General features: G+C 40.5%; 1 protein-coding gene across 1 annotated transcript; it reads right to left on the reverse strand.

Annotated features, from left to right (window-relative positions):
- Nucleotides 1–1,014: 1,014 nt before the first annotated feature.
- LOC142402790 (betaine--homocysteine S-methyltransferase 1) lies at nucleotides 1,015–18,632 on the reverse strand. Its single transcript, XM_075488617.1, has 8 exons — nucleotides 18,480–18,632; nucleotides 14,123–14,255; nucleotides 9,864–9,982; nucleotides 7,684–7,875; nucleotides 6,923–7,070; nucleotides 5,859–6,041; nucleotides 1,694–1,922; nucleotides 1,015–1,189 (listed from the first exon to the last, which is right to left on the reverse strand). The coding sequence occupies exons 1-8, from the start codon at nucleotides 18,630–18,632 to the stop codon at nucleotides 1,015–1,017; spliced, it is 1,332 nt and encodes a 443-aa protein (XP_075344732.1).
- Nucleotides 18,633–18,644: the final 12 nt, after the last annotated feature.

An 18,644-nucleotide genomic window follows, 5' to 3' on the forward strand; every position in this document is an offset into this window, starting at 1 on the left:
GTCTTCTTGTAGCTACGATTCTAGAGTGAATCAGTCAGCTTAAAAAAAGTCATGGAATGTTCTACTACTCTTATAAACAGGAGTTGTATTTTAGAAAGCTTCAGTTTTTAAGTGCTATTTTGAGATAACCAAGTGTTTCCAGTGAGATATCCAGAAATCATCTGGATCATTTGAAAACTAGTTGCTTACTGGAGGTATGCAATTCTGTTTGAGCTCTTATGATTTAAGGTGTGAAGATAATACAATACTATTCCATCATATTACTTTTAATTTATTTGATTTTTTAAAAATTTCAGAATAATCTCTTAAGCCTTTTAGTCTCCAGAGGAGTAAATCTTGTGTGCATGGTACCTTGAGACAAAACAGTGAGGTATTTACCTGTCATTTTTCTTTCCTAAAAGTTCTCTGAACCTTTCCCCTGCAAATAAGAAATTCGTGCAAGATCTCAATCTCATTCTCCTTATCTTTTGATTCCAATTATAAGATGTATTTTCCAGTTTACTTTTATTTTCTTGAAGTCAAGAAAGCAACTATAGATAACTGTGTGTCTAAAGCATTGGCAGCTTGTGTGTCCCTGAAGTAGCCCTCAATAAATCTTGAGCTCTGAGGAAGCTTCTACATAATCCCAAACTGAAAACAGACTCAGGAGTGGAGGTCCATTGATACCGTATTTATAGATGGCTTTTTCTCTTTTCATAGGTGAGTTGAGCCGATTATTATTTTCCCTGTATTTCTGTGTCTACCCAACTAATGGCACCTAGCTAACAGAAGCTCAATTAATATGAGAATCCAAACCTCCTCCTGACTGTGCATTCTCTAAATTATTTGTCCAGAGAAAGATTTTATTATCAAAATCTGACATATTTAATCTGTAATCACATTCTTTCTGCATTTTCTCTCTTTCATTACATGTTAACTGATAAATCAACAGGGTACTCATCTTCACAGATTTTCTCGTGAAGCATGAAATGGTCTGTAGATAAATCATTCTAACATTTACACAACTGCAGTGGATTAGAACTTCTGTTTCTGGAAGAGCTCCTTCAGCTGTTGTTCACTTGTTGCTTCTTTCTGTTGCATCAGCTCCCTGGCTCCTTTGGTCACTCCCCAGCCATCTGGCTTTGACATGGAAGGACAATATGGCCTGCCTGAAGCAGGCTTCAGATTCTCCCAGTATTCTTTTCTTGCCCTAATGAAAGAAAAGGAAATGTAGGGGTTTTTCCAGCACCTCACAATACTAAAGGCAATGTGGCTTAAATCACCATTGCAAAAGGTCATCTAACTTGCACAGACTGACTTTATATTTAGATACTGAAGTATGAATGAAAGCATGCAATGAAATGCTACATGCTTAAAAAAGTGTCTTTTCATCTTTGAAACACTGTAAGCTACTCACCATTAGCAGCTGTTTTACAGCACTCTGTTAGGTTTTGATCTTAATTTTCATGAATTACTTTCACATTCAGACCAAATCTCCATTTTAAAGAGGGATGAGAAGTTCTGGAGCTCTCCTACTGCCCCTTCACCCCTTTCCCTGCTCTCAGATCAGATTTAATTCTTCAAAATTATTAACACATAGGATGTTTACAGTGATATTTAGACCTCCATATCAGTTAAGCCAGTCTGCTGCATGGACCAGTATAAGCCTTTGCAAAGAGTATGTTGGTGTGCTTTCCAGTTCAGATATACATACCTTGCTCTGACCCAGGGTTTGGTATGCATGCTCAGACTATCACCCCAGCTACCATGTTTCTCAGAAGCTTCTGGCAAAAATCCTCTTTCAGGAGCCAGCTCCTCAGCTATTGCTCGGACGTGGTATGGCTCAAATCCACAGCAACCTCCAATGTAACGAATTCCTAAGTCATAGGCCTTTCTTGCATATTTTTGAATATCCCATCTGGTTACAATTCTTGGCTCCAGACCTGCAAAGACATTAATATCTTAAGTTTCCACCATGCCCCATTTTAGCACATTTTTGGTAAGAAATAATGTTGTTGAGATGCTTGCACATTGTTTGCAAAACTGGTTGTAGATGTAGAGGTACATGTTAGAACTGTCTGATCTAGACTTAATGATGCAAACTTTTCTAATATCGGAAGGAAAACCAGATGAAGCTATGTTAGAAAGCTGTTTAAATAAAAGTAAGCTTGTGTAGAGTCCTGCAGATGTGAGAGAAAGCATCAGAAGCACAAATTCATTATTTCCTTGTCTCTCATACATCATTAAAAAGCTAATGCAAAATCGATACAAAATGATCAAGAGTAAGAATGCAGCATCTTGCACTCAATTTATACCTACATAAACAACTAAACTCCAGGGGAACAGTATAGAGTGTTTCCCTGTCTTCTCCATCACCCACTGTGTCACAATCCATGGGACCTGATGAGATGCATCTGAGGGTCCTGAGGGAACTGGCAGATGAAGTTGCTAAGCCACTATCCATCATATTTGAAAAGTTGTGGCAGGCTGAAGTTCGCAGTGACTGGAAAAGGGGAAATAACTCCCATTTTTAAAAATGGAAAAAAGGAAGACCCAGGGAACTACAGGCTGGTCAGTCTCACCTCTGTGCCCAGCAAGATCATGGAGCAGATCATCCTGGAAACTACACTAAGGCACATGGAAAACAGAGAGGTGATTGGTGACAGCCAATATGGCTTCACTAAGGGCAAATTGTGCCTGACAAATCTGGTGGCCTTCTACGATGGGGTTACAGCACTGGTGGATAAGGGAAGAGCAACTGATGTCATCTACCTGGACTTGTGCAAAGCATTTGATATTGTCCCACACAACATCCTTCTCTCTAAATTGGAGAGACATGGATTTGAAGGGTGGACCACTTGGTGGATAAGGAATTGGCTGGATGGTCACACTCGAAGAGTTGTGGTCAATGGCTCGATGTCCAGGTGGAGACCAGTGATGAGTGGTGTCCCTCAGGGGTTTGTATTGGGACCAGTATTATTTAACATCTTTGTCGAGGACATGGACAGTGGGATTGAGTGCACCCTCAGCAAGTTTGCAGATGACACCAAGCTAAGTGGTGTGGTTGATACTCTAGAGCAAACGGATGCCATCCAGAGGGACCTTGACAGGCTAGAGAGGTGGGCCTGTGTGAACCTCATGAAGTTCAACAAGGCCAAGTGCAAGGTCCTGCACCTGGGTTGGGGCAATCCCAAACATGGATACAGGATGGGTGATGAGTGGATTGAGAGCAGCCCTGTGGAGAAGGACTTGGGGGTACTGGTGGTTGAAACACTGAATATGAGCTGGCAATGTGTGCTCGCAGCCCAGAAAGCCAATCGCATCCTGGGCTGCATCAAAAGAAGTATAGCCAGCAGGTCAAGGGAGGTGATTCTGCCCCTCTACTCCATCCTGGTGAGACCCCACCTGGAGTACTGCATCCAGCTCCAGAGGAGCTGTCCTGACCCTCAGCACAGGAAGGACATGGACCTATTGGAACAGGTCCAGAGGAGGGCCACAAAAATTATTAGGGGGCTAGAGCACCTCCCCTGTGAGGAGGGACTGAGAGAGCTGGGGTTGTTCAGCCTGGAGAAGAGAAGAGAAGGCTCCAGGGAGACCTTCTAGCAGCCTTCCAGTACTTAAAGGGGGCTTAACAGGAAAGATGGGGAGGGACTCTTTATCAGGGAGTGTAGTGATAGGACGAGAGGTAATGGTTTTAAAATGATAGATGGTAGATTTAGATTAGATATTAGGAAGAAATTCTTTACTGTGAGGGTGGTGAGACACTGGAACAGGTTGCCCAGAGAAGCTGTGAATGCTCCCTCCCTGGTAGTGTTCAAGGCCAGGATGGATGGGACTTTGAGCAATCCCATCTAGTGGAAGCCCACAGCAGGGGGGTTGGAACTAAATGATCTTTAAGGTCCCTTCCAACCCAAACTGTTCTATGAATCAGCCCCTGTGCTTCAGGAGTGTTAAGGACAGCAACAACCTAACCTCTCTGAGGAAACAGGGATAGACCCTGCCATAAGAGCCAGCCACACATGTGGTGAAACATGGTGATTGAAAACAAGCAGTATTCTATGAAAAGAGTTGCCACATAGATCACGTTTTGTGAGATTTTCTCCTTCCCAAAATTGACTAACATTCTGTTTTCCATGCCTGTCAATGCATTTCTTTTCTTGGCTTTATTCAGGATGGAATATCTATAGCTTAACAGTTTATGAGATTGAAATTTTAATCATTTTTTGATGATTGCTTCTAGATTTAGCCCCTCTATATATCTGCTCTTGAGATAATTGGGTATGCTTTGACTGACCGGGACATTTCTTTCTAAAACATTGTCCTTGTTTAACTGGTGACATTTCAGATCAATTGCAGTAATACAGAAGGGAAAACACAGAAAACTGGAAAAAGTTCTACAGATAAATAAATACTGGCATCTAGATGCTGGAGTTTGCCAATACAACATAGCCAACACTCTTCTAGAAACTGAGATCTTCTTGGCCTGTAAGAGGTTATGTACATTTCAAATATCTAAATACGTCTTTGTGCATATTGCCTTCCACAAAAAAAAGTTAACTGGGTCAGTTTAACAATGATTTACCAAACTGCTTATGTGCTGTCAAGTGACCAGTTGGTCTTTCTGGGTATTGAAAACATTCACAGAACCAGCCTTCTCCAATCAACTCATGAAATTTCTGAAAGCTGAGATCTCATACAGATTGCTTATAACATACAAGCCAAGAACCATACCAAACCAATGAGTGAATCCTTCAATTCACTTGATGACTTACTGCATCTGTTCTATCTTTGTTTGCTTGCAATCAGAGGAGTTATATGAAGGAATGAATAGGATAAATGAGTTCCTAATGCTTTTAAACATCCCAGAATATTTTCAGAACTCAGATGTATTATTATCATTTAATGAATGCCTCAGGCTCATGCTTTATTCTCTTTCCTTCATTTATGTAAAGAGAGGAATTAAAAAAAAAATTCCTGAAAATCACATCTCTTTCAATTTTTTTGCTACAAATTCAAATTTTGAATGTTTTAATACCTTATTTTATAGTCTGATCTTGAAAAGAAGAGTGTATGATACCTGGCAATGAAAGCATTTTTCTAATCAGTTTTAAAATGCTTAGGCTGATTTTGTCCTCTTATCTTAAAGGGATGTGATCTTCTACATCCCAGGTGGAAATAAGCCCTAAATACACAAGCCTTAACACACATAAAGTGGCTGAATCTTTCAGTCTTTGTAGAATTTTTCCTGAGCATACATGTGATGAATCCATCTCCAAACTGCTAATCCATTTGTTAGCAACACCAAAGAACATATTCCCTCTTCTGGTTTCTCTCTAATCTCACTTATGAGACAGTTACACTTGCAAGACTGAACCATTATGAGTGCAATAATCATGCACCTATATGCAGTTCTGCATATGCGTTGTACATTAAATCCCTATGCAGGTAAACATTATAGGGCTTGTGGGATAGATGTCACCCCAGAACGCTGAGGAGCTCCCATGAAAAAGCATTCAAGTCTGGAGTTTTTTTAGTGTATTTGCTCTTGTTCATTTCTTTGGACTGTTTACAGGTGCCCTGAACAAGGTTCTATAGCACAAGGAAGAACTACATTTTTAAACAGAGTTTAGGTTGTGGCATTTCAACTGTTTTCATCATAATTTCACTTTCAGTCACATGCTGTGATACTACTGAAATACTCTCACTATGTGGGTGATCTTTAATCCAATATTACACTGCAGTTCCTCTATGGAAAGTACCAGACAGGATAACTGGGACTGATCCTATTGTATAGAAGGACACCTTGCAGCTTCAGCTTTACTAAAAGCTGGGGAAAAAAAAGAACAGACAATTAAAAAAAAAAGGTACCCTTGTCTTACCAAAGGGAAATTCTGGAAGATCAATAAAACCCTGCTTTCCACAATCAGGTGTATGGAAAGCAAGTGGTTGGGACATCAGGTGGGCTTTCATTTTAGCAGCCTGCAAGCCTTCTTTCATCAGTTTCACGGTTTCCAGGGAAGTATCTGGATCAAAATGGCAGTTGACTCCAACAATAGAAGCACCTAGGAGGAGGAAAATAACTTCAAGTCACATCTCCCCAGGAAGTGGGAGGTGAAAGTTCTTAGCCACACCACTTCAGAAGCAGAGCAGCCCAACTTTACACCAGCATTATGAAAACAAGGCAGTTGGGTTAAATCCAACCTCAACTCTCCTGAGGTTGATCATTCCATTTACATCTCAGTTGCACTCCTCTTTACCTTCCTGATGATGAATCACATCTCCCACCCTCATACAGTTGCTCTTCTTATCAGTGCTTAATCAATGAAGACTGATTATGTACAGCCACATATGCAAATAGCTAGCAGGTTCCTAACGCAGGTTCTGCCTTTGGATTTCAACTCTAACTCCAAAGGAAAAGAGTAGTTCAGAACAGATAAAATAAAGCCCTGTACCATGCCCCTGATTAATTTCTTCTGCCATTCCCCTTGTCTTGCACAAAACACAGCCTTTGATAGGCAAAAAGATTAATTTTTTCATCCTCTTATTCTGTCATCCTGGATTTGAACTGTGCTCCATGCATTTCTAAAAACATGAGCAGAGGATCAAAGGTGGCTTTGGATTCTGCTTATGTTTCATAATTGTGAGCCCAGAATTTGGGGCTGGCTCTGTAACCAAATTTGAGTAGGTTTTAGGATTCAGTATCAGCTGCCTGTGGCTATTGCTCCCAATACCATCCTGGTTAACAAGGATTTCATAGCTGCTTTTTCATGTTTCTTACAACACTGCTCTAGTAAGTACACATAAAAACTTTTCTACAGGGTCAAAACTTTTATCAGATATAATTGGGAAGCTACCTACTTGAGAAACACATCAATTTATCTCAATACTTAAGGACTTTACTTTGTTCCATACTTTTAAAGGGCATATTAAAACAGATTCTTACCAGCCTTTACCAGTTGGACAGCACATTGTCCTGGGGGCACGCCATGCATGTCTCCTTCTGGACCAATGCACATTGTAGCTGCAACTGGCTTTCCAGATTCTTTTAGAACTTCAACTGCCCAGACAGCCTCTTCAACATGTTCAAAATACTGAAAGAAATTAAAACTGGACTACTTCTGTTTCTTGGAGATGAAACAAACACATTAATCCAGACCCCAAATTCACCAGCAATACAATGACTTTATTCTTTTCTGATTTACACTGATGGAATTCAGTTGAGTTCACTGACCACACAGTTAAAAAAGGATTTTAAAAAGTCAGTAAGTAAAACTAAATAAAAAATAATGGTACTCTTGTTTCAGAATAAGAATGCCCATACAGGAGGTTAATCAGGGATTTATCCCCAAAGAACTATTTTCATCTAGAGAAGTCACCTTGGGCTGATTGCTTACGGTGTATGGGAGGACACAGGAACTAGTTAAGATCACATTAATCTATCCTCTTTGTACCAGTACAGAATTTGGCTTGACTGAGGTAGAAATTTAGATTTCAAGGCCCTATTCTAGGACACTTGAAATGCACAGATACCGCTGTGCATTTAGAAACTTGATACTGCTGGAATAAAAGCATAACAGAAAATTTTAAAGGAGGATACAATATATACTTGTACTCCCTAAAGAAGACTAGACATCTTAAAGTTAACACTGTGCCAGTTGCAGGCATGTACCTTTTTTTTTTTTTTTTTTTTTTTTACAGATCTACCTCTGCAATCAGGAAGTCCACATTCTTCTTCATAAAGACATCTAGTTGCTTTCGAAAGGCTGCTTTAACCTCTGCTTTATCCTTGCAGCTTAAGTATGATGGTGTTTGACTGACTCCTCCAGCCACTAAAGCATCACCTTCATTAGCCACTTCTCTTGCAATGTCACAAGCAGCTTCATTCACTTTCTGGCACTGTATGAATATAGATTATGTCAGTTTTACCTGGTCAGAGATATGCATGTAATTTCAGAGCACAAAAAGGACAAAAAGAGTCAAAAGCCATAATGGCTTCTTCATATTCTTTTATAATTTAAATGGATTTTTTAATAATATTGATTAGGAAGATCAGCATCTTTCAAAAAAATAACAAACATTAGGAAACAAATTTCTTGCCACCTGTAAGTTATCATATTATCAAATGTTACAAAAACATATTACCTTTAATACATCCTCCGCAAATAGTCTATAAAAAGCAAATATTTGGTGTGAAGTGGAATTTTCTTTGCCTCTTAGAAAATGAGTTAGTTACACTTAAGTGTATGCCTTTATTCTGACATTTTGTGGGTGTAAAACAAAATACATAGTAATTTCAATTGATTTTTCATTTTTTTTTAAATTATTTTAGTATTTTGATAATTTTCAAAACTTAAGATATAATATTCATAGAGTTATTTAAGGCATTTTAAAAAAAGATATCATTAATCATCTGATGTTAAAGTTACCAATTTAAGAATAGTAAAGGAAATGTATCACTATACATGATTAATTAATCACCTAGACTGAAAGACACATTCCCTCTATACCTAAATCAGGATGACTAGAACAGCTTGTGAAAAAGAGGTTAAGCTGGGAAAAAAAGATTTTGGGAAAAGAATCATTATTTGGGATAGATAACAAGTACTGATTAGAGCAGGTTTCTCTGCAGCCCATGGACTACTTAGAAACTGCGTAGGTTTCTCTCAGCTGAAGTTTTCCATGGCTGCTGATTTATAAGGCTATTGCTGACAGCTTGTTCTCCATTTGCACTTGTGCTCAGGTACATGTTTGGGAACTCCGGGAGGTGGAGCCATAAACCAGTTAAAGCCTGGAGGAACCTGCTTCTAGAACTAGCAGCATATCAATCTTGAAAGCTTTGCTGCAATGCATTCCTAATGCCAGGTCCTCTCTCAGCCCTTCATATAATTTTGCATGGCAGCAAGAGTTGCAGCATCGCTTGTTCCAGAGGCGCTGTGTTTCTGGGACTACCACTTCAGGCATTTCAATGGTGCATCTATTGAATGGAAAGGTACAGCATTTCAGATAAATTTGGTCATTCTGGTATGACCTCTTAATTAAGCCTCAGGTGTTTCCCTAGTGTCCAGATTGTTCTAATTTCTGACTTGGGATATCTTCACAGATACAGAGATATTCCTTCCTCCCTGTCCCCTGGAGAATCATCTCTATTTTGCAGAGGTTGAAATAGACAATAGGACCAAAGGGGAAAGGATCAGAGAAAACACTCAATGGCAGACCTTCTAGTCTCAAATGAACTGTCTAGAAATGATTGTCCCAGAAGTTCCAGTGGAGCTGGGGCCTGCATCTAGTGAACACACCCAACATCCCAGAAGTTCTTTGTGTAGGGGGTAAGAAAACATCAACATGGTACTTCTGTTGCTGTAACAGATTACCCTTACACATGAGAAGGGGAATATTGAGCACAGTGTATACCTTGGATTTTTTAGTTGTTAATTCATTGAAGACATGGTTCTACAAAACATTCCATTCTCATTACTCACTCATTATTCTCCAGGATTCGTCACCATTTTTGCAGTTGATTTGTTTCTCTGGATGTTAAAGCATTTCTTTTTTCCAACTGATTTTTCTCTCTGTCCTAAAGTCCTAAAGACTAAAGTCCTCCCTATACTCTTTGTATCAAAACTCCAATAAACTAATCTTCTTAGATTTGAAGAGGGCATCCTCCTTCCTCTCTTCATCTTTGAGCCATTTTGGGTTTTTTTTGTCCTTTACCCTTGTCTTTCTTGCTATTCCAAACTCTGAAATTGCATAATCTCATTCTTTGGTCCTCAAATATAGCCACAACTGTTATGAAAAACTGTGAAAGTACTCGATAATCTCTCTACTAAACCTTTTAAAATGAATCCATTTATTTCATATCTCCATCAAAACACAGTTTTACTCACGCTTATTTTCTCAGCTACATAATTGCCCCTGTTCTCTAGTTTATCCTCACTGGCATAAAAGGTGAATGTCTGCAGAACATTGGATCCAGCTCTGAGGAATTCCCGGTGAAGCTGACGAACTGCAAAGAATTAAAAGAGACAAAGAAGAGATGTTTGGTACAGTTATTGCTGTTGCTATCCCAAATTAAATGTTTATTGAGATAATGTTACTGTAAAATAAGTGATACTGTGTTTACTAGAAGAGCCATTATGAGAAAGTAGAAGCAGTACCCTAGTCTGCCTAGAATTCCTTTCTTCTCACTCTCAGAACATTAGGTAGAAAACTTTCTCCTTAGTTATTCTCTGCTAAGAATGACAGATTTGTGTTCAGTTTATCAGTAGATTCAGTTTTGCATGCCACCTTGCCTATCTTCTACTTTCTGAAGTCCTTCAGACCTCCGAACTTGACAGAACTGCATAGTGATTTAGGAAGGGAAAGCAGATATCTGACAAAAGAACATGAAAACGTAACAAGGAATACCAGACAAAAAGATCATCAAATGGAAAAGCCATGTTTTCTTAGCTTCTAGACTATGAAGAAAACAGAAGAAAGTATTGTGGCAACAAATTTAGGGACAAGATGATATTTATATGGAAGAATACAGTGTCCCATTACCTCCTCTATTTTGTATTTCCTAGTTTTCTTCCCCTAAAAAACTCTAGCCAAGTCTAGTCAGCCAAAACCAAAGCTCTATTTTGCTAAATACACCCTTAATTAAAAGATTATTTGTTGCTCTAGTAAAGAGACTCGCAACACAGTCTTAATTCTTCTTGTAAGTGAGCACATGATGATTTTACTACAAAGCCTGCACTTCTTTTGAAGGACAAGTTGTCATTACTTTTAATGGACAAACTTCCTACGTTAGGACTTTGGGAGCAGGCTCTGTAATGGTAGTTCTGCCTTCATCACTGTAAGCAGTACACTGCAATCACCACAGGAGGAACAGAACAGGAGCTGTCAATTGATTTTATATGTATACCCACAGAACAATAATGATAATAATTTCTAGAACACTACTGATCATGAAAAACAGAGCTAAAATGCTCAACAGCTTATAGCAAATACAGGAATAATTTATTCTCTAGATACTGTACACAGACAGAAGAACACTGCAGTTTCTGTGGCAGATGCTTGGAAAAGTTTTCCTGAAGTCCTGGTTTATCATATCTCATTGTCTACAGACAATCTGTGTCATTAGTAAAATGTGTGAATGTGTCACAAGAATAAAATAATTCCCTTCAGCTGCAACAAACACAGCCTTCTATGCCAGCCTCCTATGCTCAATCTGTGTACATGCAAGCACGTCTGCTTTCAGTGAAGGAACAGTGTAGTGTCCCTTGCTTTTTCTCTACTAGTATTTAATTTCTAATTACAGCCTTGGGTAACCACATGTGATTTTACACAATGCTTCTTTTCCCAGCAGTCACAAAGACCTATCCAGGAACATAGATTATAGCAGAGCTACAGTTCAAAAAGTCCCTGGAATCTGCCTGAACAACCAGCATCAAATTTCAGTCTTACAGCCCTTACCCAGTCAAAACATGTCTAGCGCAGGGAGTATTCTTCTTCCCACAGCATTAAAATAGGCTACTGATCCCAACTGGAAGGGCTGTCTCTGTATGTTCCTAGTGTTCTGCAGTTTGTTTTTCTGTTCTCCCCCATAAGAATAATTGATGAAAACTAGTCAAGAAATGGGAAAAGGAAAAAAGAATCTACAAGTGTTTTCCACAAATGCTTTATGACATTTCCACAATAAACCAGATTTGTTTACCCCCATGGTTAGTGCTCTTTAAATATGGTTCTTGCATTCCTAGAAGAATGCTTGGGATTTGTGTGGATAAGGATGGTCACATAGGTAGGCAAATGAAACATAATCTAACACATACGAATAAGGAACTTCATATCCCAAACTATCAGGTATGTGAACAGGAGACTCTTGAATGGGTCTACATTTTGAGGGAAAGAATAGTGTAAGCATCAGCCTGAATCTCACTCAACCCCAGGCAAATTGTTTCTACCAGCAGAATATACTGTTACTATTATCAAGCCCACAGCAGTCTGCACTGTCAAAACCACAAACCACTCTGTAATTCACTTTTTGTGTGACTTCCAGCATGTTACTGAAGCTGTGTTTTCCTCCACTATTTGAGAAATGGGGATAACAGCCACATATGAGGCTAAACAATTATTAACAATTTGATTCATTTTAGGAGTTGGATGTATAACACTGACTTTTCATTTCAATCCATCATGAGCTGGGCATTTCACAAAAGACACAGACTTAAGCTAACAGGAGATGGGGGCAGTAAGTGCCTATGCATGTTGCTCACTACAGAGCAATACCTGACCTGGCTCAGAAGTAACATTTAGATCCCGTTTCTAAATTTGTCAGTCTGGCAAAACTTCTCCGCTCTTGTAATGGAGATAGTGGCCTTGAACTCACTGTTCCCCCCCCCCCCCCCCCCTTCCTTGCTGCATTCTCAGAACCTCCTTCCTTTTCCCTCCTTCCTTACAAAGACAAGAAGGTCTGGTAGTTGTATGGTTTTTACACCAGCGGGCTTAGCCAGTTGCTCCTTCTGTTCTTTACACCTGCTTTCGAAGTAACATGACCCTTGAGCATGCAGGAGCAAAAAGCAGTAATGGAGGGGAGGCAGGACACTGCACTAAAAGAAATGAACATGTTTCCAGTGAAGGGTGTGTTTTTAAATAGCCTACAGGAGGCTTATAAAAATTTTGTAACTATGTTATAGACATAAGCAATATGTAGCAATATGTACAAAAGCAAATCAGTAGCAATTCTTAGAAGGCTGGATTCTAACCTGTGACTACTGATCACTTATTTAAAGCAAATCTGTGTGCCAACTTAGCCAATGTAAGCCATCTGCAACTGTCTCTATGTAAGGCAATGTCTTGCATTCCGCATGGACTGAGACCTGCACTTCCTGAAAGGACATGTGGAGAGAGTCAAGGGCTTTTGAGGTGCAAAGTAAGTAAGCAAAGGGGAAATAAAGAGCATAGGGTAAGTGCTATGATTTGTAAGATGGAATGTGTAGGGGCAGACAAAGGTAGAGGTGGAGAGAAACAGAGAAAGAGGTGATGAGATGTCTGTTGGGGAGATGAGAGTCAGCAAATTAGGTCATAATCCTTTAAACCTTTGCTGGAGCTCTGCATTACCTAAGGCTGTCTGTGACCCTAAGTTAGGCACGCTGCACAAAGTGACACTTCAAGGCTGAGAAGGATTAGCGTGAATAAATAGGTAAGGTATACAAAGCAATGTAATAGAAAGGGCTAAGATCTCTCTCCTTCCCCTCCTCTTCCTTTTTCCCCCTGTATAGAGGAAAAAGACTAATTTGGAAGGGCAAACACTTAAAACAGAACAAAGAAATCTTTTCACCCCAGGATGGTTTGAATTGGCTTGTGGGATTAACTGCACATCATATTACTAGGGCAAATGCTTTCTTGTAATGAAGCATACATAAATAGATAATAGCATCTGCTTTTGCACTATTTATGCTAAACACTATAATCTTTATGCTGGAAGGCATAGAATGATTGCTCGTTTTGTCTCCCTCCACTTTAAGAGAGTTACTCCATTAAATGTTTATTGCAATTCTTAGGTTCTTATGAGGTTTTTCATTGCCATTTCACAGTGGAGCCAGATACATTAAATACTCCTCTTCCATTCCATTGTTTATTAAAAGCTGCTATTTTCCTGAAAGAATTAATAAACAAACTATATTAATGTATAACAATATCAAAGTCCTAGAATGGCTAGTCACAACAAAACAGATAGTTACCTGCAGAATTCTTTTTCATAAGATGTTTTAAATTATAAGTTTTATATCAGCAAAGGACAGACTGGACAAATCCATGAGAGAGAAATCGCTGAATGTTATTAAATTCAAAGTTAGCACATCTGGGTCAAAAAGTCCTTGGGATCCAAATTATTGAAGACTGGGGGAGCGTTCTAGAGAGGTATCACTATATGTTTGCACAACTTATATTCTTACTGAGCCAACTGCTTTTGGCCAGTGTTAAGAGCAAGAAAAAGGGGTAAGATGAGCATTTGGTCTATAGATTCTTAGGCTATTCTTAACAGTGTAATTCTACAGTGTTAAGGAACGTTTCTATTTAAAAACCTACTACAAGTTCCTATATATTTATTTATCCAACCATGTTTAGATTCACTACAGGATTACCATTTCCCAGTAAAACTGACCTGCTTCTGGGTGTTCTACTGTTGCTTCAGGAGTCCAAGGCCCAGCTTTTACATATCCCCTCTTTTCCAGAGCAAAGACAAATCCTCCGTCTCCAATCACAATTTCTCCAGCATCTAAGCGCTCTAGAATACCCTGAAGACAGCAGGAGGAAAAGTTAACAATTAGAGTTCTTCAGTTTTGTGGGCTTCCGTTGTCTTTGTTGCCATTTTCTGTATTTGCAAAGCAGACATAAATATTTGTGGGCTACCAGAAACATCTTTGCCATAGTAATAAGAAGTAGTCAACTTCCCTCTTGAAATTCTCTTTAAAGAATGGTTGATGGTCTGTTTCGGAACATAAGGCTTTAATATGTCCATATATATTATGTAAGACTTTTCATTAGTCAGTTTTATTGTATTCCAGAGAAATAGTCCACAGAACTAGAAGTCAATGGTCCAATTCCATTCCTATGAAAGTAAAATACCATCTTAAATTCTCCTGTAAAATATAGGAGAAACTTCTTAAAATGAAACACTGGTATGACTGACCTCTTTATTAGCTCATTTACTCTTTAGCTACGAATGCCATCTTGAGAGAACGTTAGCACAAGCAGCTTGTGACACAAGATGGCACAAAAGGCATCATAGAAAAGTAAGCATGTAAGATTTTCCTACCAAATAAGACACATCTCAAAATGCTGGCCTCCATTTTCTGACAGACTTTTTACTGGCCTGGTTTTGCTTACCTAAAGGTACAAAATGAAAGAAAAACCTGCTTGTTTTGCACAGCCCTGAAATGTTTTAAGATGCCAAATTACAAACCTTACAGCATCCAGTGATTAACCTTGCTTCTGCCTTGAACTCCATGCTAATGCAAGGAAAGTGGTAATTATTTTTTTTGTAAAATTGAAAAACATGAGAACAACATATACTGGTTGCACCTAATATATATTATTTTTGGTATTCCTTTAATTGCTTCATTGGCTTGTTCAAATTTTCCAAAAAGTACCTTGCTATTTCACTAAATAGTACTCATTTCTGCAATTGGATTACAACCATAATTCTATTTACTTTAAAAAGTGGATGACTGCAGACTCATTACATTAACAAATGTAGTGGGTACAGGAAAAGAATTCATCAAAGGTAAGACTTAAATTTTCCTCCATAGTTCTCTTCTCTTGATGGCACACTAGCATTTCAGTAGATGAAATTTGAGGGAATAGGAAAAAGAAAAACCTTGTGGAGGTAGAGTTGAGCATGGGTTTCATGCTGAAAGGAAGGGTTTTTTAACAACTACCCTCCAACCTTTGGTAGATTATCTTTCTTGATAATTTATCCTTCATTAATTCAATTATCTCACACGATACATCCAGGAAAGTCAAACACTTGTGACGTCTCAGCACCGCCCTTTAGGTGGGATGAGAGTATGCCTTTCCAACAAGAACGAGCACTGTGCCAACTATGCCAGTTCCAGTACCAAGCACTGCAGTGTAAGGCTACTTGGAGGCTAGAAAGCTGGGCTGAGCTTGGCCAAGTGTTGGCTTGCAAACCTCCACATCAGATTCCATTGCTCACTGTAGACGTGCCAAAAATATTGATCTGATTAACTTTAATAAAGTGTACAAGTTTTTATCTTTATTTCAGCAGGACCAGGGCAAAACTCAATTTGCAATACTCAATCTCCAAAACTCCGTAATTTTCAATGAGTCTACCAGTCATGCCTGTCTACTAGGGCAATTCTGTTCTAAGTGTAAATGTCAGGAGGCTTTGTAAAGATTGTGTTTGCAATTAACTAATTTGCAGTTGTAACACAATGCCTCAAATGGGGCCCGAGAAAGGCACCCAAGGGATCACTGGCTGAGTCCCTGCTTCCTCTCCCTGCCAAGGAATCTTTTATACATGAAGCCTGCTTCAGAAGTTTAATACACACAGAACAGGAATGCGGAGGAAAAAAAAATCTTTAACATACAAGCAGCCTCAGTTGTTACTTGTTAACTGAACATTAAAGTAATAGATACCTGTTGACATCACATATAGATATTATATTTAAATGCACTACAACTAACAAATTTTTTTCTTTTAACAAGTCACTTCTAGGATTTAATAGCAGTCTTCCTTCACAGTTCTAGCTTTTTTAAACTGCATTTTAACTTTTGTGCACTTTTGACACACAGAAGCAATATAAACCATGATTGAATAGACCATGGCATCTCAATACATAATATATTGATATATTAAGCCTAGCATCAGGGCATCTAATAGCAGGTGACATAACTATAAAGCACAAAGTACTTAATACAAACTTACTTTGTCAGTTCAGATTGGCTTAAAATGGAAATAACTTTTTTGCAAACTTTATTATACGTCTGATATAATCTCTTCACACCATTGTTACTTTATCTGTACTGTTTAAAATACCATTGGTTCAACCAGCTAGCATAAGTTCAGCATCAACATTGTTTTGTTCTGCCCCAGAGACCTACAGCTGTGTGCTCATGGCCAATCCAGATCAAAATTGTACTGGTAGGTTATTTGGTAGTACACAGATCTGGTATTAAATAACAAGAAATAGTATCTGTAGAAAGCTAACCGAGGCTTTTTTGAGCCATCTTTTCACTGCTTTACTTTTGCTGCCATGAATGAAGTTGCACAACATAGTCCATACATCTATCCATGGAAAGAGTGCAGACGTCTGTATGAAGATAACTCCCTCAACCTCCTTTAGGAATGTAACTGAACCATGTAAGTGAAAAGCCTGCTTGGTCTACCTATATCCTCTCCATCAGTGGAGAGAAAAAAGCATCTCAAAACAACTATTCCGATCTTAAGTGAGCCCTCAAGAGAAGCTTATCTTTGTCGATTGCCCGTAGGGGGAACTTAGGGCAATTGCTTTCTGCTAGGTGCTTGAAGTTAGGTGGCATAATTATGTGCCAAAAAATAAAAAGCAGAACAAATTCCTCTCCACCTCCTTCCTTTATAACTGATCTACCTGAAAGCCCTAGAGCTCATAGACTTCTTCCCATATCCTTCTGTTCTCTTACTCTAGACTTACATGCTACACATAAAATGAGTAAAACCAGTTCTGAGTAAGAAGTGTCCTATTAATGATAATAGCGTCCTTCTGAATGGAAGACAGACTGTGAGATTCCACTGACCTTCCCAAGCAGCAGTGCAGGGTAGCAGTACTGGTATATGTCAGAGAGTTTGATTTAGACATTGCTCATATGTTTGCCTTAATGGCCAGAATGGCTGATGCCTGGATAACTTTTTTTACTGGCTTATTTCTTTAGCTAAATGACGGTGCAAAGGGCACGCATATGTTGGAGACTGCGCTCATATTACAAGCGCTGTTGGTATTCAGTCATATAAATCAAAGGAAGAGCAATTTGGGGCTTTTAAATAGAGTTGGCAGGATGCTGGATACAGAAATCCCATCCAATGACGGTTTATGCTTAAAATATTTACAATTTTAATGTGTTGCAAGCACTGCTTAATTTGCATATCAAATAAGACTAAGCAAAATGGTTTTGAACTGTGGTGGCTCCAGTCTATGTGGTCAGGGAAATGAAAATTCTGTGGGCTGTTACAGCATTAAGTTCAATCTAATCTATCTATCTCATAACTGTGTCCAAATGTCTTCAATGGCTCGATGCTGAATAGGCGTAATTGTTATTATTATGGCTTTACTTTAGCTTTTCACAATATGACGTTACCTGCAGAAATGCTGAGTACCTTACCGGGAGGTTAAGAAGCGCTGTTCGCGGGTTGTGCCAGTTTAGCAGCAGCTCCCCGGGAGAGCCTCCGGGCAGGGCCCCGAGGAGGCGGCAGAGGCGGCCGGGCGCAGCGGCGCCCCGGCCCGGCCCAGAGCCGAGCTCTGCCCTGTGCCGCTGCGAGGCTCCCGCCGCTCCCCGCAGCACCGGCGCGGCGCTGCCTCTCCCCTACCGCCCGGTCCCGCCGGGGCAGCGCCCGCACCGCAGCAGGCGGCGAAGGGGACCGCGGCGGGGGCACCGCTCCCGGCGCCCGCCGCTGCCCCCAGGCCGGGCGGCGGAGCGGGACGGCCCCGCGGGGAGCAGGGGACCGGGGCAGAGCAGGGGAGGCAGATGGGGGAATTACCCTTTTGCCTTGTTTCGTGGTCTTCCCGGTCGGCAGCATCTTCCTCACCCAGGGACGCTGTCTGCCCGAGTCCGCCCCGACGCCTCGGCACGAAGCACCAGAGAGATACCACGAGCGCTCAGCCCGCGCTTTTATAGCCCGGGGAGGAGGCGGGCCGCGGCGGGCAGCGCTGCGGGAGACACCCCCGGCCGGGCCGGCCCCTGACCCCGCGGGGCGCCCTGGCACGGCCTGGGGCTGCCCCGCGCCCTCCCGCCGCTGCCCCTACCTGGCTCGAGGGCGGGAGGCGCCCGGTTGCTCCCCCGGGCTGCCCCCTCAGCCAAGGGGCGGGCCGGCGCCCTCCTCCGTGAGGGCTGGCCTCGGCGGGGGCAGGGACGGGAGGGGACGCCGCCGGGAGAGGCGCGGAGCCAGCGCTCTCCATCCCTGCTGCCGG

The sequence above is a fragment of the Mycteria americana genome, chromosome Z (assembly GCF_035582795.1).
Source record: "Mycteria americana isolate JAX WOST 10 ecotype Jacksonville Zoo and Gardens chromosome Z, USCA_MyAme_1.0, whole genome shotgun sequence".
NCBI classification, from domain to species: Eukaryota; Metazoa; Chordata; class Aves; order Ciconiiformes; family Ciconiidae; genus Mycteria; species Mycteria americana.

Coding starts and splice junctions, on each gene's coding strand:
- LOC142402790 (XM_075488617.1), bottom strand. CDS start 18,632: ATGGAGAGCGCTGGCTCCGCGCCTCTCCCGGCGGCGTCCCCTCCCGTC. Junction 14,256..18,479: donor GCCTCCCGCCCTCGAGCCAG/GTAGGGGCAGCG, acceptor TGCTGTCTTCAG/GGTATTCTAGAGCGCTTAGA. Junction 9,983..14,122: donor AGTAGAACACCCAGAAGCAG/GTCAGTTTTACT, acceptor AATTCTTTGCAG/TTCGTCAGCTTCACCGGGAA.